The 27331-nt window shown below is 35.6% G+C and overlaps 1 protein-coding gene across 1 annotated transcript in view; it reads right to left on the reverse strand.

Annotated features, from left to right (window-relative positions):
* SLC35F5 (solute carrier family 35 member F5) overlaps positions 1-24970 on the reverse strand; it is a 39750-nt gene extending 14780 nt beyond the window's left edge. Inside the window, exons 1-11 of the mRNA XM_046019201.1 lie at positions 24680-24970; positions 23711-23801; positions 23444-23585; positions 19944-20087; positions 17288-17350; positions 14628-14709; positions 13630-13820; positions 9198-9279; positions 8424-8511; positions 4766-4830; positions 2276-2380 (exon numbers count right to left, since the gene is read on the reverse strand). Of these exons, the coding sequence (XP_045875157.1) occupies positions 2276-2380; positions 4766-4830; positions 8424-8511; positions 9198-9279; positions 13630-13820; positions 14628-14709; positions 17288-17350; positions 19944-20087; positions 23444-23585; positions 23711-23801; positions 24680-24719 (1093 nt within the window). The 5' untranslated portion in view covers positions 24720-24970. The remainder of the gene's footprint in view (positions 1-2275; positions 2381-4765; positions 4831-8423; positions 8512-9197; positions 9280-13629; positions 13821-14627; positions 14710-17287; positions 17351-19943; positions 20088-23443; positions 23586-23710; positions 23802-24679) is intronic.
* Between the last annotated feature and the right edge of the window lie 2361 nt (positions 24971-27331).

The raw sequence follows: 27331 nt of genomic DNA on the forward strand, positions 1-27331 counted from the left end.
AGCATGCTTCCTCCTCTCTGTCTGCTGCTCTACTTGTGATCTCTCTGTGTGTCAAATAAATAAATAAAATATTTTAAAAAAAGTGTTTAAACAGGACTGGAGAGTCCGTCCATTCTCTATCTGCTGCTAAGGACTTACAGCCACCCATCGTCTCTGAAGAATTGTCTTGGAAAGCAAACAAGCTTGCTTTCCCATGAAGTTCCCACCGTGATCAGCCCACCCCCTCTACAGCCCACAACTAACTCCTGAAGGATGCACAAGGCCATGCTCAGGGCTGAAATCCTAATGGCTCAAGCCCAGAAGGTCTCTGAGAAGTACCTGCTCCTTCATCCTCCCCTCTTCCTCCTGCCCGGGACATGCCATAAACTGGGCCAAACCTCAATTATACATGTGCCCACACAGCTCTTTCTCCTTCTCTATCCTGCTTTTCTTACTTCCTTGTCAGTTTTCCCTGCAGAGTGCCCCTCAATAAATCACCTACAAGAAATTCCTATGATTAATGTAATAAATAAATGTAAATGGAGGAGGGGGAGAAATCCCTGTTTCATATCCTGCTTCTAGGATACCCAATTTAAGACATCTAGTGATAAAAATAAAAACAAATCAAATGACACATACAAAAGGGACCCATGACCTGAAAAGCTTACACAACATTAAAAAGCTGTAATTAAAACACCAAAATTTGGCATTACCAAAAACCAAATCTAGTTTGGGGTCCCTGAACTAAATTAAGTCCACAGAATCCCACATAAATTAACAACCTTTAGACCTAAAGACAAAGGTCCCAATTGCTTCTACCTATTCTCCAGATTCTTCAGAATCTGGCCTGCATATCCTTCTATTCTTCCCTAAAGTGAGCCTCTAGTCCAATCACACAGATCTACACATTGTTCCCTGTTATGCTCTGCTCTATCCCCATGCCTAAAGAACCCTCCACAACCCAATCCTAATGTCTTTTCTGTCCTGCCTATTGTAAGGTCCAGGTCAAAATAATACTGTGTTACATCATATATGAAGAAGACCAATCAAGTTACATGACTGTGTGTACTGTAGTAAGAATAAGTTGAACAATTTTTCCTGAAAATTGCCAGTCTTAAAAAGAAAAAAAAAAAACAAAAAACTCAAAAATATTAGCATTTTGTTCCATTCCAAGTGGAATTTTCTATGACTCTAAAATAAGACATCACTAAAGTTACCTTCATATTTAAGTTATATTAATTGAATTCCATATTTAAACTTGAATGATGATCACTTGGTCTGGTAGCTTTCCAAATGTTTTCTGCTAATCATCAAGTGAAGATATTCAAACATTTTTTAGCAGAAAAATATTTTCTACAAATTAAATTATAATGCAAAAGCCCCCCAAAACAGAACTGTTTCAGCTGAAGCAGCAAAAGACTCTAAGAACCAGAACCCCGCATGCAACTCCACTTCCTCTCACCCTTCTCAGGATCCTCTGCAAATCAGTTTGAAAGCTACTTATCCAGTCCAATTTCCTCATTTTGCAGATGAGTATGAAATAAATGAAATTAGAACAGCCATATTCCTGGTCTCCTGATTCCCTATTAGCTGTACTTTGAACTTTCACCACCAGGCTTTTTTATCTAGTGATATTCGGGTATCTTTTGGAAAACATCTACAGATATCCAACAGAGAGCACAAGTTTTTTACTGAGCTGACACAAGGCAAGGAAAAGCTTATAAATCATATTAGGTATTTTATTTACCAAAATTAAGAACTGATGCCAGAAACTACAATTGGGTAATTTGAAAATCTTTATCATAAAAGAATCTATATTTTAAAGTGCAATGGAAAGCCTTTAAATGGCCCTTGAGTTTTAATGAACGGTACATAGACTAGAATGGTATTTTATATATATCATTGGGAGCTGTTTCTCCAATATGAAGCTTCTAACAATTCAAAAATAGCAAAAGGTGTAATACAACAAGTATACTCTCACATGCCTAAAACAGTGTAATTCTATCATAGCAATGAAGAAAATATCTGATTCAAAGGCTAAAGACATGAAAGCAAAAAAGGCATTACGAGGAATTTCTTTATCTCACACTGAGGAAATGAGCATTGAATCACAGGTGCAAAATCATGCAGGGCAAGATATGAGAAAAACACTGAAACTAGACTTCATAATCTTTAAAATATGATGGTTTTAAAGAATCATATGGAGAAGGAGAGAAGGCTTCTTCATTCCCTCCAAAAACAAAACCCTAAGTTAATCATTCAAAGAAAGTAGCCTCACAGGTAGACATATTCTTACCAAAGAACATTGGAATATCCAACTTATCTTCTCTGTCTACTTTTCTCTTAATCATAACAATATAGACAGCATAGAGCATAGCTCCAACAAGAGACCAAATGGAACCTGTAAAAATCAACATAATGAATTAATGCATTTGTTCATTAACTTATTCAACACACACTTATTTAAAACCTATGTGTCAGATGTGATTTCAAGAAGTACACAAATATGAAAAAATAAAAGTAATCCCACCTCCCTCATGCCCTTCAAGAGTAGAGGAAGAAGTTTAAAGAGTGAACAAACACATGCAAAAACATCCAATGATCTAGCCAAGCATGCACGTTATAATATTAAAACTCATATAAGTAACACTTTGTTTTTAAATTCTGAAATGCAACTTCGTATTTTCCCCTACATAAACAATTTCACCTGACACTGTCTGGCATAACAATGTTTCTTTCCATCTCTAAGCCACTGCTTATACAGTCCTCCCCCCTGTGACCTATCATCTTTATTACATATTCCACTACCATCTTCAAGGCCCAGTTAAAATTCCCCCTTCTGCCACAAAGCATCCCCTTCTCCTCCACTGAATTTCCATCCTCCTTGTCTTTGATTTTAGACCATTTAATACTTACATGGTTAAATATAGTATTATTTATTCTCTAGTGGTTTCATTTTATAAATCTAATACTTAAAATCAAGAACTCCTTGAAAACTGCAAACACATTACTTATACTTTTTATTGTTCTAAAATATCTAACATAATAGAAGGTTTGTAGTATAGGCATAATAAATATTGGTTCTTTTAAGTATTAACTCATTCTCAAAAACATTTTGGTAAGCCCTTAAAAATAGCTAAATTAATGTGCTGTCTGGCAAGTGACCACATTTAATACTTTAATTATCCAAAAGTCCAATGTTTTATTAAATCTGTTTTTAAAAATTATTCTAAAGCATTTTTAAAAAGCAAAAAGAAAGCCTGTCAATAAAAATCTCACACATAGGGGCGCCTGGGTGGCTCAGCGGGTTAAAGCCTCTGCCTTCAGCTCGGGTCGTGATCCCAGGGTCCTGGGATCGAGCCCCGCATCGGGCTCTCTGCTTGGCTGGGAGCCTGCTTCCTCCTCTCTCTCTTTCTGCCTGCCTCTCTGCCTACTTGTGGTCTCTGTCTGTCAAATAAATAAAAATCTTAAAAAAAAAAAAAAAACTCACACATACACAACAAATACGTGTATTGTTTTACATATACAAAGTCGCTCTGGCGGAGAAAGAGATGATACAGTTTAAGGCATGGCTCACTGGGCAGTGACCAGGGATGGTTTAAAAAGCACGGTTCCATTCAATGAACTTCAAATGTCTAAACAAAGTATCCAGAGGGAAACCATTAAGATGGGTTCTGATTATCTTTGCTTTTGCTTAACCTAAACAATGGATCAAAACTGAGTGTTCACCATACAAGTAAATGTTTTAGACAAGAAACATGAATCACAAAATCAGTGAGTGTAAGTGTACAGAAACAGAGTATTTGCATAGTCTCAATGTATCTCCCCGCAAGATGCTTATTACTTACAAAGAAAAAAAAATGTGTAACTTCACACTGGAGCCACCTAGCAGACACTACCTTAAAATTAACTAGCCACTAGTAACGGGACAACACCATGTGCCTTCTGATATGGTATATGGATCAGGACAATTCTAGTATTACTTCCATGGCATTCTTACCAAAAATACACAATATAAATTTAACCATAAAGAAGTATCACACAAACCAAAAGCGAGGAACATTCCACAAAACAACTAGACAGTATCCTTCAAAAGCGTTAAGGTTATAAAAGACCAACATCAGCACCAACAAAAAAGACTGAGGGGCAGTTCCAGATTAAAGGAAACTAAGGAGACATAAACTAAATGCAACAAGTGATACTGTACCAGACATTAGTGGGAAAAATACCGAGATTTAAAAAGGATATCATACAGACCAGATAATTTAATTATAATTAATTTTGGGGTGCCTGGATAGCTCAGTTGGTTAAACAGCAACTCAGTTTGGGCTCAGGTCAGGATTTCAAGGTTGTGAAACTGAGCCCACATCAGACTCAGCATTGGGCATGGAGCCTGACTAAGATTCCCTCCCTTCCTCTCCCTCTGTCCCTCCCCAGGCCCCGTCTCTCTCCAATCTTAAAAAAAAGAAAAGAAAGAAAGAAAAAAAAATACACACACACACACACATACATATATGATAATCAATGTTAATTCCTGACTTTTATAACTATACTGCAGTTATTTACATAGTTAGCAGAGAATGTGAGTAAAAGGCTATATGAAAATTCTGTAAACTATTTTTGAAATTTTTCACATTATTTCCAAAGGAAAAGTTAAAAAAAGACCACGTTAGTGCCTGACCTCTGTGTGTGTTTGTCTGCACACACATGAACATAAAGACATAATGACATGCACAAAACTTTCTTGTATACTCTTAACAGAAAGAATGCAGAGTCACATACTTACCTATTGTATCTCTTCCAGCAGATTTTTCAGACCCTGACAAGTTTACCAGTACAACACCTCCAATGCTATGGGAATAAGAGGATTACTGATGAGCAGAACAATAAACTCCTTAAAAAGGGATAATAATTAAAGATAAAAATTACTTACAAGTGATCTAGACTACTCTCAAAACTGGGCAAAACTACAACTGCCGAAGAATTTAGGGATTTTATTAATATCGAACAATATTAACAGGACAGAATCAGTGCTATACTTGTATTCATTTAATGCTCACGAAATGTACCAATTACTTTATAATAAAGGTAGTATTGTTACTACCATTACCATTTTACACTTCAGAATACTAATGCACAAATATACAAAGTAACTTGACCAAAATCACATAGCTGGGACTGAAACTCAGCCAGTCTGCTTCTAGGAAAGTATTTTTACCTCCTATGCTACCTGCTCTTTTCAGTTAACCAACTTGTCTACCCCCTTCCAAACTTTTTTTTGAAGATACACATATAGTATATCCATACACATCTTGCAATAGCACTAACTCTTGCCCACTGATAAAACCTAAATTAGCAATGAAACTCTCCTTAAATGTTTAAATGATTAATGGATGTAAAAAGGCTGAATTAAAGATGTAGAGAAATCAGAGATCATTCATTCACTCAGTTGTTATTTATTGAAAAAAATTTTAAAGTTATTATTTACTGAGCTAATCACTGTGTTACAGCAGCAAACAGAACAGATGTAGTTCCTGTTAGCTAATGTCTTTCTATTTCTATGGCTCTTGTAATTGTACTTTTTTTTTTAAATTTTATTTATTTATTTGACAGAGAGAGAGGTCACAAGTAGGCAGAGAGGCAGGCAGAGAGAGAGGGGGAAGCAGGCTCCCCGCCAAGCAGAGAGCCCGATGCGGGGCTCGATCCCAGGACCCTGAGTTCATGACCTGAGCTGAAGGCAGAGGCTTAAACCACTGAGCCACCCAGGCGCCCCCTTTTTTTTTTTTTGTAATTGTACATATTTTTAAAGCAGATAAAATATTGTTAACTTTTTAAAAAGCCATTCTAAGTCTTTTACCTACTGATCCAAAAAAACTAAGTGACACAGGAGAGGAATATTAAAAACATTTTTTTTACCTTATGGAATTATACATTCCTAAGTCAAATCTAGTGCTTACATTAAGTACTCATGTCTCTCAATTAAATATTTTAATATTCTGTTAAACAATCATTGTTTAAATTCAACTATTATTTATTGAGCACCCACAACATCCTAGAAACTAGAGGTTTCAGTTCAATTTAGATAATAATAATCACAATGACTAAGTATATTGAGCATCTACTATACATCAGACACCGTTCCTAGCATTTTTAAAGTTTTAACTCATTTAACACTTGTAAGAATCCTCTGAGACAACTCACTAGTATTCCCAACTTACAGGTGAGGAAACTGTGACACAGTGAGGCAAGAAATGTGCCCCAAACCACAAAACTAGTAATGATGGAGACTTGATTGAATTCCAGAGAGCTTAGATAGAGAATACCCCCTTTTTGTCTCTTGACTGATAATGTGAGGCTTTTTAGCTTATCAGATTTCCTTCAAAATTGTTGCTCTGTCAAATTCTTTTTATAACCTCAGAAACTGAATCTCATTGCACAAGACTACTTCAAAACAAAGTATAATCAATGTTCAATATAGTATTAAGAACATGTAATAAATATATTAAATATTCTAAGTAATAATTTTTCTAGACCTCAGGTCAAGCAAACTTCCTCAAAGGAACAAATAGTAAATATTTTAGGCTTGGGGCACCTGGGTGGCTCAGTGGGTTAAAGCCTCTGCCTTCGGCTCGGGTCATGATCCCAGGGTCCTGGGATCGAGCCCCACATCAGGCTCTCTGCTCCGCAGGGAGCCTGCTTCCTCCTCTCTCTCTGCCTGCCTCTCTGCCTAGTTGTGATTTCTCTCTGTCAAATAAATAAAATATTTAAAAAAAAAAAAATTTTAGGCTTGCAGACCATATAGTCTCTGTTGCAACAGAACTGTCATTATGGTGCTTAAGTAGCCATAAATAATATGCTAACAAATGAGAACAGCTATTCCAATAAAACTTTAAAAAAATAGGAAGCAAGCTAGTCTTAACTCTGCTGACCCCAGTTCTAGATCTACTTTAATGAACTCTGTCAAAATTTACAAGTTCAACATTTTAAAACCATTTCCTTCTTTTTCAAAACTTTATAATACAGTAATAAGAAAAGTTAAAAATTAGCATGAATTTTAAAAATACATTATATGTTTATTAAAAAAAAAAAATTTGGAGGGGGAGGCGAACCATAAGAGACTGTGGACTCTGAAAAACAACCTGAGGGTTTTGAAGAGTCAGGGGTGGGAGGTTGGGGGAACAGGAATAGGGAGGGCACGTTTTGCATGGAGCACTGGGTGTTGTGCAAAAACAATGAATACTGTTACGCTGAAAAAATAAATAAAATGGAAAAAAAATTAGCATGAATTTTGAATAAAGTTGAATAAAACCTCATTTACTTCCCCAATATAAATCTATTACATTTCCCCAATACACAAATACGTTTGGCTAAAACAATTAGTCAATTATGCAATATAATAAACTTCTATTGGTCATAAAATCTAAATAATAAATTAGTTATAGTAAATTAGTCAACCAGACTAACCTTGGAAACTACCACGGTTTTATCTATCAAGGAAAAAAACATCAAAATAAGAGTACCTCAGCCCCCATTATAATAATTTTTTACATACATTCCCTCTGAACTTTAAAACAAGTCTGGAAAGTAGATACTATCATTTTCTCACCTAAGAAACCCTCTTGGAGAATTTAAGGGAACTGACAGAAACAAAGAACAAAGCTCTGATTCAAACCCCGCTCTGACAGTTAAGATACATTACTTTCTCCATTAAATCATTCTACTACCTTCTCTGATTTCTGATTTTTTTTCTCAGTAAAACAACAGCTTTACCAAACTGACAAATCTTTTTTGACTACTGCTGGTAAGCAAAGCCCTAGGCTAAACTTTTGGTGGCAAAAATAAGTTATAAAACTAGGCGGTGGCCTTTAAAGGTTTATAATCCACAGAAAAGTAAGACAAACACAAAGTTACATAAAAATAAAAGACTTAAATACAGTTATTGACGATACTGATGAGATACAGTAATGCAAAGTTGTCAAATGATTTATACAGAAAATAACTGAAAGATCACTTGAAGCTGAGCCAATCAGGAAAGATTGCATACTTGACTTCCAGAAGTAGAAGTAAAACCCGAAACAAAAACAAAAAGGTAACTTGTTTTAGGGAAAGGAAAAAGGAACTTGGAGGTAATGAGGATCAAGCTGCCACATTAAGTTAAATGTAAGCACCAGTACAATACATAGTATTATACCATCTGTCCTCCCATGAATGGGAGAGCCTTGGGATCCCTCCCTCCAGTTACTCTCCCCAGGAACATGTAGAAAACTATTCAAGGATGTGACCCAGGCTGAGGAGCATGCTGTCCATATAAAACCTTCTTTTATTCTTATCTTTCTCTGCCTATACAGTACACTATAATACGAACTATCCTATGTCACTATCGGAAATTTTTTAAACATTATGTTTTTAAACAGAATTAACTAGCTATTATGCTATATTCTTACCTTAAAATTACAGCTAATAGTTTAGAAAGAGTAAATCTATCTCCACTGTTACTTGGAAACATTGCAGCAAGAATTAAGGTAAAAAGTCCTACAAGGAAAAAAGATACATCAGTTTAAATACTGTCAAAAACAGCCTTTAAACTAAACCATGCTTATTTTAATAATACAGATTAAGTATAGCCCCATTTACTTTAAACTAGTAAGACAGTGAAATTGAGCACTCAGAGTTACATTATGACCTCATCATAGTCAAGCATATGTGCTCAGGTTACTTTTATAGCTTCAAAAATACTTTTCCTCTCCCAGATTTGGAAGGTGATTCAATTTTTTAAAATAAAACACCTTTCATAAGGGAAATTATGGCTCTGAAATAAGCAATTACATTTAGTCAAAGGGTCTAGAAAAAGATCTTCAGAAAGAATGTGAAAGGAATGACTATAATATAAAGAAATAGCCTATAAAACCTTAATAAGTTTTTATATTTAAAAAAACCATAAAATAAAACCAAAATAAAATAAATACCAAAATAAATACCATAAAATAAAACCAAAGGAATATAAATAGCACAAAGCTGTAGCAAAAAACCACCAATATTATATAGTTACAATACACTAATGTACATCAGAATGAATGTAATAATTTATAATAAGATAAAAATGTGTATATGCGTGTGTGTGTGTGTGTGTGTATTATATATATATATATATATATATATATATATAAAACAGTATATATTTCAATTTGTAATGTAGATTTTGAAGAAAAATTTCTTACCAGAAGTTGAGGACAAAATATTAACTATAGCAACTTGTGTGTCTGAAAGTGCTTCTTGATATGACAAATTTGCCAGAAACCACTAAAGAAAAAGAAAACAAAGTGAAACCTAATGAATGACATGCTTATATCTGTCATAATTTATAGGTCCCTCTTTTACCCCCCTAAATATTTTATCACAAGAGCTTCTAGAAGTTGCCTTCTATTGAAAAGTCACTGACTTAAAAAGAGGGCATTTATAATTAGATTTAAGATCTTTGCTATTCAATGTCCCTTAAGAAATTAACAACAGTTGGTTAAAATTAGCATTCAGTTTTTGTTTTTTGTTTTTTTTTTTCTTGTTTTTTTTTTGTGGGGGCGCGCGGCGCGCAGAACCCGGCGCCCTCCACCCCCCTCCCCCGCGGCCCCGGCCAGCATTCAGTTTTTTAAAAAAAAAGGGTAAAACTGAATCAACTCAACTTCAAAATTTGCTTTATCCAAGCATTTCTAGCATTCTACTAAAGTTTATCTAAACAAAATTTAAATTTGGAGAAATTCTCAGATATTAAAATATGTACAGACACTTCAACAAAGAAATATGATCTTAGAGCACTACTAAAAGGTAGCAGATAGCTGAGTTTAATAGACTCCATTTAGTCTACACAGTACTCAAGGCAAAAGCGAGAGTAAAACTACGGCAAAGTGATTTTGATGGTGCCTGCAGTCCTCCGACTTCTCAGATAACTTCACTGGACTTTCTAAACAAGAAAATGAGGTAACAATTGCTAAGATGAGCAATATCAAACATATATGAAGTGCTAGAAAAAAGGCAGAAGATTCTGCTTCTAATTATCTTTTGGAGATCTATCTACAAGAAAAGATAATAGTTACAGGGTGATAATTAGCTTTCTTGACTCACTTTCCTTACCACTTTAACACATAAATACTGTGCTCATTTTCAAAACAATCTCACTGGTCTCAGCTAATGCATGATAAAGAACTAAAGACAGATCATTCAGGTAGCAGCCATTCAAAAATCATAAGAAAACATCATAATTTAGAAATTTTTCCTAGAAAGACCTTCCTATCCTACACTTCTCCCCATTCTCTGGTTCTCAAACCCAAAGCACTCTCATTACAAAATTAGACACATCCCAATTACTTTCCAATAAAAATTAACTTTACAATGTTTCCCTTCACTATTCCACACTTGAGGACAACCACTTATTAATAAATAATCTATCACAAATAATTTCTATATTTCATTATTTCATGAGTGGCAAGTTATTTTAAAATTATCATAAAAAATATTCTAGGTAAACATTCTATAACCTAAATTATATTCTACAGAGAAAAATTAAAACATCATAAGCCCTCATGAGACAAAAGATATTCAAGGAGGACTGGCAAATACAGAAATTAACTCCTGCCCTGCACTGTACAATACACTAGCCACTAGCTACATTTAGCTACTAAAGAACTGAAATGTGGCTAGTCTGAATTGAAATGTTTAGCGACTAAAATAAGAAATAAGAACTGAAATTGAAATGAAATGGAAACTAAAGTAGAAAATGAAATGCTTAGAATATTTAGTACTAAAAAAAACTATCTCATCAATAATTTTTATACTGATAACATACTGAAGTATTTTACATACTGTGGGTTAAATAAAAACATAGTATTAAAATTAACTTCACTTGTTTCTCTTGATTTCTCTTTTAAAATTTTTAAAAATGTAATTAATTTTTTTCTAATTGTAGAAAATTAAAAAAAATACCTATGACCCCTGCATTTGAGGCTTATATTTCTGTTGAACAGCACTGTTCTAAAACTTATCAAAGCTTATCACTCTTAAGTTAGGTTTCTAAAAAGCTATATACCTGGACGATAATACTCTGACTTTGTACAGAAATGCCTTTACTAAAGACTAACACCATTTTCTACTCTTGTAACTTACTAAAGTTTTTTTTTTTTTTTTAAAGACTACTGAAGGTGGAAGCATCCAAGTGCGCACCAACAATGAATAAACAAAATGTGGAATATCCCTATAGTGATATGGTATTCACCCTTTGGAAGAGAAGAAAGTTCTGACATATGCTACGAGGATGAACCCTGAAGACTTTATGCTGAGATAAGTCAGTCATAAAATGAAAAATAGTGGAGTGCAGGGGTGGACCAGTCAGTTAAGCAGAGAGCCTGCTTCTCCCTCTGCCTGCTCTGACAAATAAATAAAATCTAAAAAAAATAAAATAAAATAAAAAACAATGTATGATTCCACGCACACGAGGTACTTAAGAGTAATCAAATTCATAGAGAAAGAAAGTAGAATGGTGGTTGTCAGAGTCTGGGAGAGGTAAGAAAGGAGAGTTATTTAACGGATATAGGATTGATTTCAGTTTTGCAGGATGAAAAAATGTTCTGTTGATAGGTGGTTGTGATCTTACCTAATGCCACTGAACTATACACTTAAAAATGGTTAAAATTAAAAAAAGGTTAAAATGGCAAATTTTATATCATGTATATTTTACCACAATTTTTATTTATTTATTAATTTTTATTTTTTTAAAGATTTTATTTATTCGACAGAGAGAGATCACAAGCAGACAGAGGCAGGCAGAGAGAGAGAGAGAGGAGGAAGCAGGCACCCTGCCTAGCAGAGAGTCCGATGAGGGACTCAATCCCAGGACCCCGAGACCATGATCCAAACCGAAGGCAGAGGCTTAACCCACTAAGCCACCCAGGCGCCCTTACCACAATTTTTAAAAAGGCTTTTTATATGCATATATGTATCTGTAAATCAGCATGCTATATGGAATAGTACCTATGTTATTTATGTAACATTCTCTCAGAGTTGTGAGTTGGAAAAAAGTTTGCTTTATCCAATGAAGGGAAGTATTTCCTTTTAAATAGGCAATAAGCTGTGTAATTCAGGAGGTTTTCCTTTTTGCCTTTCCTTTTACACATTTGCCTAGAGATGAATTGTGTGCTCATTCAAAGTAGCTTTCTTCCTCTTAATCGAGTTCCTGATATAATCATCCCATTCCACACCCCGGTTCTTTCCACCACACACACACTACCCATTTAATCTCTTATCTTTCCCCCTTTGTCTTTAACTTTTACTATATAGATGCTTTTATTATTCTTCACCTCAAGTGTCATTCGAAAATTAGGTAACCAATGATAAATCTTAGTCTTGCCTTACATTCATTTAAAACAAGCAAACAGAAAAAATAATTAACAGCATAATCCAAATATATGAGCCTTTAAGTTAATTTTAGTATATACATCATTCTGACTCACAATGATTTTTTATTTGTACTGGTGAATATATTAACCAAGGTATCACTCAACTAGATGTTACTCAGGAAGAGGATGGAAAAAATGGGCTCAGCAATGAGGCAAAACTGTGAAGTAAAAAAATCTTATAATCAGGCTAATGATATTGACATTAGCACTGCATTTTCTGGTGTTTAAATAACCTCAGTACAAATTTAAATCTTAAAGACTCATACTAAACAACCTTGGATTAGACTACTCTTAATGACATATATAGAAAAGAGCCCTGAAATCCATTATCAAATTCTAAACTTCAGTTTTCACAAACTCAGACAAGTCTAATCCCAGCGTATTCCAAAATAATATTTCCTGTATGATTATTCTATGTGAACTCTACAGCACATTTTTCAGTTTATCAATATAATAGAAAAACTATTAATATAAGGAATTCTGTAGAAATGTTTACTATGAGTACTTACTAAAATATTTAACCACCTTTATACAAATTTAATCACAATTAAATAATTAATTAAATGATCACAAATTACAAATTAATTAATTACAATTAAAGTAATTAAATTAATTATAAATCTTGTGATTTATACAATTACAAAACCACTTATTTGACAAAATCAATGCATACAGTAAACTCTAACCTGGATATTTACTAGGCTTTGTATATACCATAGTGTAAAACAACTATTAGTTATCCTGACCATGAAGCCATGCCAAATTCTGAATAAATATAAGTAGTTGTTGTGTTAAGAGTATTGGTTGACTTCTTTGAGGTATGATAAGCAGTTATTGACTTTGATACACAAAGTCCACAGTGATGCCAGATAGCTGAGTGTTTTTTAAAGTCACAATTAGGGCGCCTGGGTGGCTCAGTGGGTTAAGCCGCTGCCTTCGGCTCAGGTCATGATCTCAGGGTCCTGGGATCGAGTCCCGCATCGGGCTCTCTGCTCAGCAGGGAGCCTGCTTCCCTCTTTCTCTCTCTGCCTGCCTCTCTATCTACTTGTGATCTCTCTCTGTCAAATAAATAAATAAAATATTAAAAAAAAAAAAAGATAAAGTCACAATTAAGCAACCTAACAGTGTTACATTTCAATAGCATACTGTTGGCACATATATTGTCTTAAAATTCAAGTTCTAAACACATAATAAAGAGAAGACCTACCACAAAGCAAAAAAAAAAGCTAATTTTTGCTACTTGAGTTGCAGTAAGTTTTCCCACAGTTTTGAATAAGGATTCTTGTTCTTTCACAGTAGGATGTGACATGCGAGACAACTTAGCTTCCAATGCATGGCTTGATGGAAGCTGCCGAATCTCCATGATATTACTGAACCTTACACGAGACTTTTTGGGAGCTTAAAAGGAAAAGTATAATACAAAATCATTAACATCTCCCCTCACATCCAATGAAAGTCACAAGTTTTAATTTACTGATAAATGCATATTCTTTAAACCACATATGATGTGACTTTCACAACAAAGAAAACCAGAGTTACATTACTACCTGAGGCAGTTCTGCTCAAAGAGTTGACGGGAAAAACATTTTCATCTATAAAAAGGTTTTAAAATGAGACCAATATTCAAACAAGGTTCTGCAACTGTGTACATACAGAACTGCCTAGATCAGGATTATAGTATGGTTATTATTTTAGCATTTATGGTAAAACTTTATTTGGATTTTTCTTCATAGAAAGCCAACTTATGAGAATTATGTTCCTGGTCAAGCATGCAGAACAATCTTCTAGAGGTCTATTCTTTGCAAGAGAGTATTATGGATACATACTGCACTTATGCTGGAGCTGATATTCTTTACTCAATTCACAGAACCAACAAAACTCATATAATTTGCTATTAGGAGTCTCAAATGGCATGGCTGAAGAGGATGTTACTCATTTCAATATATATATTTTATATATTTATATGTATATATATATGTATGATGAAACCATAGAGATTTCTAGTATTTGGAAATTATTTCCGGTTTAAATAAAAACTTCCAGTCAAAATTCTGGAAGATTAGAGGCCAAGCCAATATCACATGGAAAAGAAGAAATACCAGTTAATCCAAGTCCAACCCACAAAATCACTAAGTCTGGGGATGGCTTAAATGACGCTAAAATCTCCTCCCATTTCTAAGGTATAAAATTCTAAGTTTTGCTTACTTTCTTCAGTATCAACATTTGTGTTCTCAGGTTTTTCACTTGGAATATCATGAAATTTCACAGGAACATAAAGAGGTTCACTCTAGAATGTAACAAAAACAGAAATAAATATAAACAGCAAGTAAAATGGATGATATATTGGCTAAAATTTAAGTTGATGGAATGTAGACATAAATACCACTCAAAACACAGCTGTTCACCACCATATTCTGCTGTTCACCACAGCAGAAACATTTTGGAACGTTTTGGAACAGCATTGGTACGTTATATTTAACATTTAAATGTCATAAAAACAGCTCTCCTTCTCAAGCTAACAGATTAGCTCTAATTCCTTTTCATTTATTCTTTTAACAAATACATGGTGAGCTTCTACTATGTCAGAAACTGTTCTAGATCCTGGGGATATAAGACTGAAAAAAGACAAAGTCTCTGTCCTCAATGATCATACAGTTTAAAGGGGAAGGTAGACAATGAAGAGATAAGCAAGATCTAATATGTAAGTGCATTTGCCAAATGTTTTATCATATTCAACTAAAGATTCAACTAAAAAATTAAGATTCCTGAAAACCATTACAGGATTAACAGACAAGGAAAAAAAAGCTACCACTTATCAGTTCTTACAATGTACCAGTTACAAAGTCCAGAGCAGTTAAACATATCTTTCTCATTAGTCCTCATAACAACCTCATAAAATGGCATTTAAAAAAAAACTTTCCTAGAGGGGCGCCTGGGTGGTTCAGTGGGGTTAAAGCCTCTGCCTTCGGCTCAGGTCATGATCCCAGGGTCCTGGGATCGAGCCCCACATCGGGCTCTCTGCTCCGCAGGGAGCCTGCTTCCTCCTCTCTCTCTGCCTGCCTCTCTGCCTAGTTGTGATTTCTCTCTGTCAAATAAATAAAATACTAAAAAAAAACAAACAAACAACTTTCCTAGAAACAGAGATAAAAAATAATCAAGTGGTGGACAACAGAATTGCCAGGTTTATCTAACCATGCTCTAAAGGTCTATGTTTTTAAGTGGTTCTGAATTCCTCTACTGTTTTTACATATGTTCTTTAAATGATCTATTTTTAAGACATGATTGTCCAACTAAGCTGTTTCTTAAATTAACAGAAAATGTTTTCTATTTAATTCTCTTTTAGCTCTTGGTATAGAACTCTGCCAATAAAAACTATGCAGTAAGTGAAGAGGCAACAGGATCTGAAAATTGACAGTCTCTTTGTTACACTGAACTTTTCGTTACAGCATTTGACGCAGAAAGATGTGACAGACCCGCATTACTGATAACAGCAAAAATTAGTATTAGAGTAGGTAGAAGAATATTCTATCACCTCAACTCTGCCTTCTACCCTGATAGAGACAACTGATAATTTTTCTGATTGTTAAGACCCCAGAGAAATGCAATGATATTTTCTCTCTTTACAATACCTACAATACCTACCCTGTACAATACCTACAATACAATACCTACGATAACCTACCTTGCACGCAACTATAGTTCTAAAAGCCAGACAAATAAGCAAAAAATTGCACTGGCAATAAGGCCACAAAGCAATTGGTTTAATAAACTGATGTTAAACTTTAGAGTAACTTTAAAATTTTTCTCAGATAGAATGCCACATTTGGAACAATACATCTTATTTTTTTTTTTTTTTTTTTTTAAAGATTTTATCTATTTATTTGACAGAGAGAGAGATCACAAGCAGGCAGAGAGGCAGGCAGAGAGAGAGAGTGGGGAAGCAGGCTCCCCGCGGAGCAGAGAGCCCAATGCGGGGCTCGATCCCAGGACCCCGAGATCATGACCTGAGCCGAAGGCAGCGGCTTAATCCACTGAGCCACCCAGGCGCCCCTGGAACAATACATCTTAAAAGTGAAGCCTTAAGTATGGTCTAAAAAAAAAAAAAAAAAGATTTCTCAATACTTTCTCTCAAACTGGATGATAAATGCTTAAAATAAGTAAATATGTTAATTACTCTACTTGCTCACTACTTATCTGTCTCTTCTGCCCTCCCTGAACACACACACACTCTCACATACTAGGACACAGGCTGCATATTTTTAGAGCCTAGAACAAGTGTGTAATGCTTAGGGACGCCAAGATGGTGCAGTTGGTTGAATATCCAACCCTTGCTTTAGGCTCAGGTCATGATCTCAGGGTCATGAGCCAGAGCCCTGCTGGAGATTCTTTCTCCCTCTCCCGCGGCTCCTCCTCGTGCTCTCCCTCTTCCTCTAAAATAAATAAATAAATCTTAAAAAAAAAAAAAGTGCTCTTAAAATTTTCTGGAAAAAATCTATAGAACAAATGAACAACCGGCTTATATATTCTCAGTGTCAAACAAATGTATTTGCTCCTAAGTGATGATAATAATGAACACAAAGTGATGAACCTGGTAAGAAACAAAGGACAAAGGACTATCCCTTAGGATTTTCACTCCTTAAATCAATGTCCTCTTCCCCTCTCTCCTATAGGGCTGAACTGCTTACTTCTGCGTCCCAAGAAATAAAATACCATATTACAATTCTTATGGCAGGCACCCAATATTAGGATATATCTACATCCTACATCTACACCAACAATATAGTGGTGTTATAAAGTTATTTCAGTCCTTCCTATCATGGCTCAACGCCACCCGCTCCACTCCTGATGAGAAAAAAATCACTTACCAAAGAACTATTCATAGTTGTATCTGTTGTGCAAGCAGCAAAGTAACCCTCAGCATCTGCAAACTACAGAAAACAGGACATAAAATTCAATTAAATTCATGGTATAAAGTAAGGCTGTTGTCAGTCACACTCAAAGGAACAGAATAAAAAATCCAGAGTACTATAAGGATATAATTATTAATCATAATAGCAGCTAAGGCCAAGTATTTAATTATGCAAAGCAGGTATTATCATCTTCATTTTACTGATGAAGAAATAGGCTGAGAGATCTCATCTAAGTAACAGAGCCAGGTTTAAAACCAAAGTCAATCTAAATACAAAATTTATGACCTCTGCACAACACCATTTATTGTAACATTTCAGATAAGACGGTAAAGGATGGTGGGTTTGTGAAAAAGAGAAATAACTTCTTAGTGTTATCATGATAATAGTATTAACATCAAGAACTCCCTAAATGGATTAATGGACTGGATTGCACTTGGCGAACCCTACCCTAGTGCGGTAGGAGCATGTTTTTATTCACCCACAGCTACCCTATTATTATCCTTGTTTAAAGTCTGAAAAGGTTAAATAACTTGCTCAAGGTCATACAATCAGCAAATGACAGAACAAAACTCAAAAACCAGGGCCCATGCTCTTAAAAGAATTCCTTTAAGTCAATAAAGAGTCAATGTAGAAAAATGAACAAGATATAGACAACTCCAAAAAGAATTCTACTGTGCAATAAATATATTAAAAAACACCAAAAGCATGCGGAGTAAACAAAACATTATTCACCTATCAAACTGGTAAACATAGGGATTGTGATAAGGATTCAATCTCATGTACTACTAACAGAGATATGAATTATAGACTATAATTTAGCAATAGGAAGCAAAAGCCCGAAAAATGGCATTACTGTTTATCCAGCAATTACACTTTGGTGATTTATCCTAAGTAAATAACTATAGATGTGTATAAAGATATTCCTATTTACTTATATCAAAAGAAAAAGTGGAAATAATCTACAAGGAACAGTTAAATAAAATAGAAAACATAGAAACAGATGTATATTTAATAGGCTGGAGAGGTATTAATGATACACTGTTAAGTAGAAAGCAAAATCAAGTTGGACAATGATATAGAAATTGACTTCTACTATAATTTTAAATATATGCATGTAAAATTTAAATAAAATTTAAATATATATGTGATACAGAAAGTATCATATATATATATAGTGGTTGCAGAATGGTGAGATTACGGACAGACTATTCTTATTCTTCATGTTACCATAAACTTCTCTTCAACAATGAACGTGCATCACTATTACAATTTTTAAAAACTTAGTATTAAAAAATGTTCTAGGAATACTAAATTACACAGAAAGTTGTTCATGATATACCACTAAGAACAGAAAGCCAATTGTAAAACAGGACATAACAGTATAGTTTTACTTTTGTAAAAAATAAAATAAAAATACACACATGAAAAAGAATGACAGGATATAGGTCAAAATACTCTGGAGTTATTCCTTGAGGATGGCAGAATTTACTATTTTCTTCTTTTCATTCCTCTGTATTTTCTAAATGTTCAATAATGTACATGCATTTCTATAATGTGTATGTATTACTTTTGCAAAGTAAAAAATAAAAGTGTTCATTAGAAAAGACGAGAAATACTACTAGTTTAATGCACAAAAAAGTACACATAAAAGAAAATAACTAATAGAGAAAGAAAGTATTTGGGAGGAGTGGGGAATGGTAGTTAGTTATTACTCAATGGGTACAGAGTTTCTGTTTGGGATCATGAAAAAGTTCTGGAGATGGACAGTGGTGATAGCTGCATAGCAAAATGAATGTAGTTAATGCCAATGAACACTTAAAATGTTCACTATCTGCCACTATACATTTAAAAATGGTTAAAGTTGTAAATTTTATGTCATATATACTTTATTATAACAAAAAAAGAGGGGCAAGAAAAAAAGGGCTAAAATGGTAAATCTGATGTTATATATATCCTAACACAATTTTTTTAAAAAACGAAAAAGAATGGAAAAAGAAAATAAATAATAAATAATTTAAGAGTCAGTTCCATAGTCTTCACTCTCAAAAATTTAGTTTCTAATTCTAGAAGATGTATCACTGTATAAACTGCCATTTCTGTCAACAGTGTCAATCAGCATGTTATGTTACATCAAGGAAAGAATATAATTTGGTTAGCCAAACATCTGAAAGATGGCCTGAAATAGCCTATTTTCATTCTAATAAACAAAACCTTGCTTTACTTTACTTCTAACAAGCAACTTTACAACTATTTAGATGCTACTCATCTAGTATGCAAATGACCAAAGACTCCAGATAGTCGTCTTCTTCACTTTTATCTTTATCGCCACATTAATGACTTGGGCTAGTTCAATATTTTTAACAATCCAGAGGATATTGGGATAAGGGAAAGAAAATGATTATGTATCTTTGATTTCTCACAAGATATTATGATACCAAGTTGATTAAAAGAATACATTTAAAACTTTGGACAAAAGTAGGTTTTTCTTATATCATGCTATCCTCAATTAACTGAACCACTTAGAATCTGACTGTCCTTCAAGAAACTAGTAACTTTAAACTTTGAAAAACTAAATCCCCTCTCCAACAAATACTTAAAATTTAAAACTTACGAAAGCAGCATGCTTTCCTCGAAATCCTCTTGTACACTGTTGTCTCCATGGCTTCCAAATAATAAAGCCCAAAAGGTATAAAACAAACATAGATGTTTTTGCAAAGGTGCTGAAGAACGGCTTGTTGTACTGAGTAAAAACATACTGGAGAGGAAAAATGTACATAAACTATGAGATGACCTTAAACCTTATTACTTATCTCCAACAAAATAAGGCTATTACATGATTTTTGACTCTAGAAGTTCATGTGGAAGGGAAGATCAGAAGAGATTACAAAAATACTTTATACTCATTTCTAAATATTATATTTGCTTGTATACAAAGGATAATATTCCCAAACAAAGCAGCATCAACTTCCAAAAAAATTTTTGTTCCACCTTCATTAAAAACCTACTAGACAAGAGTACTTGTGCTAGGAGCTAAGGAAAAATAAGATGGCCTTTCCTTTTATACATATATAAAAAGTACACAGCATAATATACCACAGCATAATACCACAACAGGTACCATGGAATTACCAAAGGGAGACAGACCACTTTGAGGATTGTGGAAGATTCCTAAGAGAATCTATTTTTGAGCTGCATGTGTAGGGCTGAATAATAGCCCAGAGGAAACAGCATAAAGAAAGGCAATGAAGCAGAATGGCATATGAATAAAACTGCATGAAGGTTAACATTACTAGGAAGTTATATAACACCTATAATCTTCATTTAGCTTAGAATTCATGATTTTTTTGTTTCTTTAAAAAAAAAAATTTCCTAGTTATGTACACTGAAAGGTCTAAAAAAATAACCCAGAAGGAATGAGCACCTATAGAATCCAGAAGGTATTCTGTATCATCTTGGAATAAAAGAAACCATGGGTTCTTAAAGAAATGATCAAATCCAAATATGGGGAAAAAAATTATCAGATGAACCTGGGGCATCTTGCACCAGAAAGCAACTAAGGATGTTAAAGATCAATAGGGTCATACTGAAAGGACAATCTGAAGAGGCTCCCCCTGGTCAAAGATAGTACAGTTTAAGTACCAAAAGGAGTAACTACAATTGTCTGAAACATATGAAATACACAAAAGTCCACAAATGTATGATGATATTCTACAGGATCCAGTACCATCAAAGTATTTTTTTTTAATGACCAAGGTATTTTTTTCCTAAAAACTGAACCTGAATCAAATCAGGACTTTACACTTAACTACCATTTTACAGGAAATAAGAGAAAAAGACGAGCAAGTTAAGTGATACCCCAAAGAAATAATCAGCCAAATTTGAAATGCTTACTATGCAGTGAATATGTGTGTCCTCCCAAAATTAATATGTTAAAATTCTAACTCCCAATGTGACGATATTAGGAGGTGGGGCCTTTGGGAAGTGATTAGGTCTAGTGCAGAGCCCTCATGAAAGGAATTAGTACCTTATAAAGATACCACAGAGAGCTTTCCTGACCTTCTGGCCTTTTGAGGACATAGTTACAAAGACTGCCACCCAAGAATCAGGAAGTGGATCCTCAGCAGACACCTAATCTGCCAGTGCCTTGATCTTGAACTCTCCAGCCCCCAGAACTGTAAGAAATAAATGTTTGTTGTCTGAGCCAACCAGGCTAATGGCAGTCTTATTGCGGCAACCCAAATGGACTAAGACAGTGTGATATATCCTATAGGAAAAATGATCCAGTTTTTCCAACAAATCATTAGCATGATTTAAAAAAAAAAAAGGTGGGGTTGGGGGATATAGTTAAGGAATGAAAGCAACTTAAATTTGAATATGGATCAAGTACCAGATGATCTTAAAAATTATAATTAATTTTATTAGACATATAATTTTGTTAATGATTCTATTTTTAATAATTAGGACCTTTTCAGTTTGAGATGAGTATGAAAGAATTTACAGGTGAACTGACAAGGGCTAGAATAGACTTTAAAATATTTCAGGAAAACATGTCTGGAGAAGGGTTAATAAGAGAAGATGAGCAAAATTTAATAGTTGTTAGGTATATGAAGATCCATTATACCATTTTTTCTACTTTGTATATGTTAGAAAATTTCTATAACGAAAAGGTTGATCTACTTGTTGAAATACACAATATATCTCAAAAGTTTAATGTGCATATTTGGCTGAAGAAATATTAGACATATTAGACATATTACATATACTCTTGAATAACAAAATTATAAAATATCCTCTTACTAAGAGATACGGGTTGCTAAATTATAATTTGACCAGATCCTCTTCTGTCCTAAATTTTATTACCTGACAAATAAAAAACAAACTATCCATTTAAGATTTTTTTTTTTTTTTTTTTTTTTTTTTAAAGATTTTATTTATTTATTTGACAGAGAGAGATACAAGTAGGCAGAGAGGCAGGCAGAGAGAGTGAGAGGGAAGCAGGCTCCCTGCCGAGCAGAGAGCCCGATGCGGGACTCGATCCCAGGACCCTGAGATCATGACCTGAGCCGAAGGCAGCGGCCTAAACCACTGAGCCACCCAGGCGCCCCTCCATTTAAGATTAAAATAAAGTTTTATGGATAAGCTTATTTCCCCTTCAACATTACAGAGATTTTTTTGTGGTTAAGCTACAGAATGTTCATCTAAAGAAAAAAAAAGGTTACAGAAGATTGAAAAATAATAAATGGCCTGTTGTATTCCAGAGCCTACTTCCAAAATGGCGAAAAAAGTATTTACTCATTGGCCACAATGACATAGTTAAGTCAACTATTTACTTAACTATGATGTGAGATGACCAGCAGTAGCAAACTGCTTCTTTTGACATTTAAATTCATTTTATAAATACTATTTCCTTTTGTATATTAGCCTTAAGACTACAACATGTAAAGTGAAAAGCAGTAACTTCTGAAAATAAAATTTCACATCTTTTTATAGAGATCATTAGCCAAACAGAATAAAATATCTACATATATAATTAGAAAGAAAAACTACTTTGTGCACTCAAAATAACACATTACTATCAAGAGGACACTGATAAAAGTAAAGTAAAATTTAACTGAATGCAATCACCGTATACCATGTATTTCACAATGTTTGAATCAGCAGATGTATAAATGTGCATGCACCCATGCAAATGCATTATGGTGACCTGACATGAAACCTCTATCTCTTTCACCCATCTGTTCAAAAGCATTCTTACTTTCCACTAAATGGTGACAAATGGATTTGCATCCTAGATACTTGTTCCACTAGAAAATATTACTTATAAACAAAGAAACTGAATTTAGAAAGAAAATAAGATACATAATCGAATTTTTAAAATAACCCTCATTTTAAAAATAATCCTCTCTAAAAGACTTAAGAAAACTGAAACAAAAACAGTATCTTTTGTTTCAACTAGAACTGACATCAATTCACTTATCAAAGAAAATAATTCAACAACATTCAAAATACTGCTTTAAGTCAGCATGAGAGATAGAAATGATTATCAAGATACCACAGATTAGCAGTAGTATTACTATAATGCAATATCATTCCTAGACAAAAATTACCTACCGAAGTAAGTTCTGAGGATGCGACCCATATCACATCAACAAGTAGGAGAATAACAATCCCAAGAGCCATTCGCCTGCGCTGGGTGAAACCACTGCTCTGGGAATTCACCCGGTTCATGATAAATACACACACCATTTGCAGTCTGTTTTTTAGAAAATACAAATCACATTAGAGAAGATTTTTGAAAAGTAACCGCAGAAAATGAGAAAATTAGTATAAGAGAAACATTTGACAAAAGTCACACAGCAGATTAAAAGTGGGGCTTACCTTACTTTAAAGGCCTTTCTAAGATCTTCAAGAGCAATGCCTGAAAACTTGGCAGATCTGAGCCTATAAGGAGGTGAAGAACTCAGCGCACCTAAAAACAGCCATAAAATGAGGCTTATGAAAACATCAACCACTCAAAATAAGGTTTATCACATCTTTTTTCTCTTAAAATTCAAAATGAACAAACGAAAGAAAAATACCAAATGCATTAAATATAACTGACACTCTTCTCTAGCATCCTTATTCTCTGTATATTTCAAATTATACTCCGAAAAGTACGTGGTACAGGAAAAAAAAAAAAGCAATCTTTAATAAACGGCAATATTTAAGAGTAGTCAGCTACTGGTTTAAAAAAAAAAAAAAAACTCCTCTGAGTTTCGAGTTTCGTAAATTCAAGAAACTCCATTCGCCTCTCCCTACACAGGAATCCACCCCAAGACACAGTGTCTAGACTCGCGCCTGTTTCTGTTTTTCCTGAATTCGATCTCTTGGAGGGGAGTTTGACTGTTTGAAAGGAAGCGATTTGTTGTGATTCTTGGGGGCGCGTTTCCAATCGCCTCACGTGGTAGAGTGAGGGGCTATTGCATGCTTCCCCACCCACCCTTGCCTGTCACTGCATCTAGTCTCTTTACATCGAAAGAGTAACTCCCCGGAGACCAGTGAGAAAACAGCTGTTAAAAGGAAACCTTCTCTTCTTTTGATTGGGGGGGGAAAAAGTTAAGCCGGTGACGCTCCCTCAGGGAGTGAGAAAAGCGCGGAGGCGGCGCTCGAGCAGCTCCCACTAGTGTCGGGAGTCCAGACCAGGCTCACACGCCCCTGTCAGCCTTCCCCTCACGCCGCCCCTTGGAGACCAATACCACTTCGGCCAGGGAGCTTCCACCTACTCCGAAGCTGGGGGTGGGGCCGTTCCTGGGCACTCGGTCCCAGCTGGGGCTCCGGGGAATTCGGGGCCCTCCCCTGCCTGCCTACCTGGCCTTCCTGCCCCGCGATGGTGTCGTGGCGGCACCATGAGCGGCCTCGGCCCGGACCCGCCGCCGCCCAGCGCCACGGCCGCGGCCTCGGACTCACAGAGCTGTCGCGGTGCCTGACATTGCGCTGGAGGGAGGGCCAGCCCCTGAAGCCGCGGTGTCCCTCGGGGCGAGGCTGCGGACGCCACCCGGCCCCACTCGACCCGGGAGGGCGGGGAGCCGGCGAGGGGAAGGGACCGCGCAGGCAGCGATGGCCGCGGAGGCCCGGAGCTGGACTCCGGCCCCGCCCCCAGCCGGCCAGCCAGACCCGCGGCCCCGCCCCCTAGCCCGACGGCGACCGCGCTGGGGTTACGTCAGGGCGGCGCGACGACGGACTGCGTGTGTGCGCGTCTCCAGGGTGACTCGGGGGCGTGGAGCGGGGTGCTGTCAGGCAGTGCGCGCGGAGCTCCAAGGCCAGGCAGTGACGCTGGGAGGAGCCGAGATAGAAGTAAAGCAGGGCGTGGTGGAAGAAGAGAGAAGCTGGAGTGGGTGGCTGGGGCGGAATGAAGGACAAGGGAGGTGGCGGGACCTGTAAAGGGCCCCGCCCAGAAAGAAAGCTGACAACTCCACTTCTTACAAAGTTCGGCCACGAAACTCTCCATATCCCTTTCTCGAGGAGAGGACCGAAAACCAAAGTGGCATGGGAGACTTTCACTTTCTGGAACCTTTTGTTTGTAAACTAGATCCCAGCTCTCGGAGTTAGCTGTGTCCCTTGGGGAAAGTGCTGCAGCTCCCCGGCCCTCGGGTTCCTCATAGACGGAACTGATAGCACCTGCCTCATCTGTCTATAATATACACTCATCTGTATATACACCTATATAAACACATGCCAGGATTACATTAGTTTACAAATGTGAAGAGCTTAGATCAATTCATGGCACATAGAACGCAAATAAAAATAGGAAGCTGTATAGATACTTTCCTATCTTGAATATCCCATAAGAAGAAATGCTTGGCCAAAGTCCTCACTGGTATTCAGAAGACAAAAAAGAGACTAAAGGGTTCTGTAATTTAACTGGAGTTATCCACCACCATCGCATTTTTAACATCTTCAGATGGCACAAAGAAATTTTACTACTTTCATAGTGGCAGTATAGTGCATTTCTTAATTCTCTTAAAGCTTCTCGTTTGACTAAAATTAAAATACATATTCAAGTAATGAGACAATACCAATGCACATGTTTTGTATCGATTCAATCAGTTTCTAATAAATGGTCAGCATCAAGCACCTCTAATGAATCATTCAGAAGCCTATTATTCAGAATTAGAAAAGTCTTAACCATGTACTTGAAATTACTACTCTGGGGAAATTTGGTTGCATACATTTACCATCACCCTTTTTACTCTTTTTTTTTTTAACATTCTTTAGAGTGTTAAGCTCCTAGTATGCTACATTTATGATTTATAGGCTGAAAAAATAATAGCAGTATAAATACCTGTCAAGATCAAAGGGTCAGGAAAACTATGTTTGAATTCTTAATCTGACCACAATTTGTTATGTAATCTTGAGAATTATTCTACTCTCAATTTTGCCTCAGTTCTCCATCTCTAATTATAGAGATACTGTTAGCTTTTTCTTAATTAAATAATGTAAATGATAGTAGTTTACAAATGTATGTAAATGCAAGTTACCATTACTACCACCTACTGCCAGAGCATCTGCTAAAGGACAAATGCTGTGATATTCTTGTGACAATGAAGATAAGGTAATTTAGACCAGCTTTCTTCAAGTAGTATCCAGCCCCGGGTTAATCTTCCATTAACATTTTCCCCCACTACCCTCAGAAGGAAATTCTACTGTACTGCTGTGTGACAATAGACTCTGGTGTGGTTTCTGTGCTGTGACACCATCTTCATCTCAGGCATTCCTTTCTTTGGACCCCAAGTACATATCTTGCTTAAGGATAAGTCCTCTGTAACTTTGAAGTCTTGCACCAGATGCCAGCTGTCTGCATTTTCAAATATAAGTTCCACAAAAGCAAGGATTTTTGTCAATATCATTCTCCACTATATCCTCACCATCTAGAATAGTACCTAGCATGGAGCTGGCAGTCAATATTTGTTGAATGAGCTTGACCTTCCCACTGTCTCTTGACCTTTATACCTAATTCCTTTCCCAAGTCTCCATTTCTGTTAGTTGGTACCACCTTCATTCTGGTATCACAGGCTTAAAAGTTTGATCTTTTATTTTTCCTTTTCAGTCTTCAAAGTTGATTACTCCTCACTGAGATCTCTCAATAGTAGACCCTTAAGATTCATCAGGTATTGAGTCTGACACAAAAACAAAACAAAACAAAACAAAAAAACAACAAACACCTGAAATATAGAGAATATAATTTCTCCTGTAAAGAACATATGTCACAATATGAATATGAAAGCAAAATTGTCTGTGTACAAAGCAGTCACTACCTAACTGTCCTGTATACCAACCTCAAAATTCAATCTCTAGTAAAATTATAAATAATTATGTCATGAATGTCTGGGGCCTCTAGTTAAGAATTGAAATCACCTATAAATTCCAAAAAGGGAAATAATGAAGAATACCCAAATGAGAACAAGCAAAGGATATTTATTCAGAACTTGCCATAGCAAGTAATCAGCCACCATCACTTGA

This window comes from Meles meles, chromosome 9, assembly GCF_922984935.1.
Source record: "Meles meles chromosome 9, mMelMel3.1 paternal haplotype, whole genome shotgun sequence".
In the NCBI taxonomy this organism is placed as follows: domain Eukaryota; kingdom Metazoa; phylum Chordata; class Mammalia; order Carnivora; family Mustelidae; genus Meles; species Meles meles.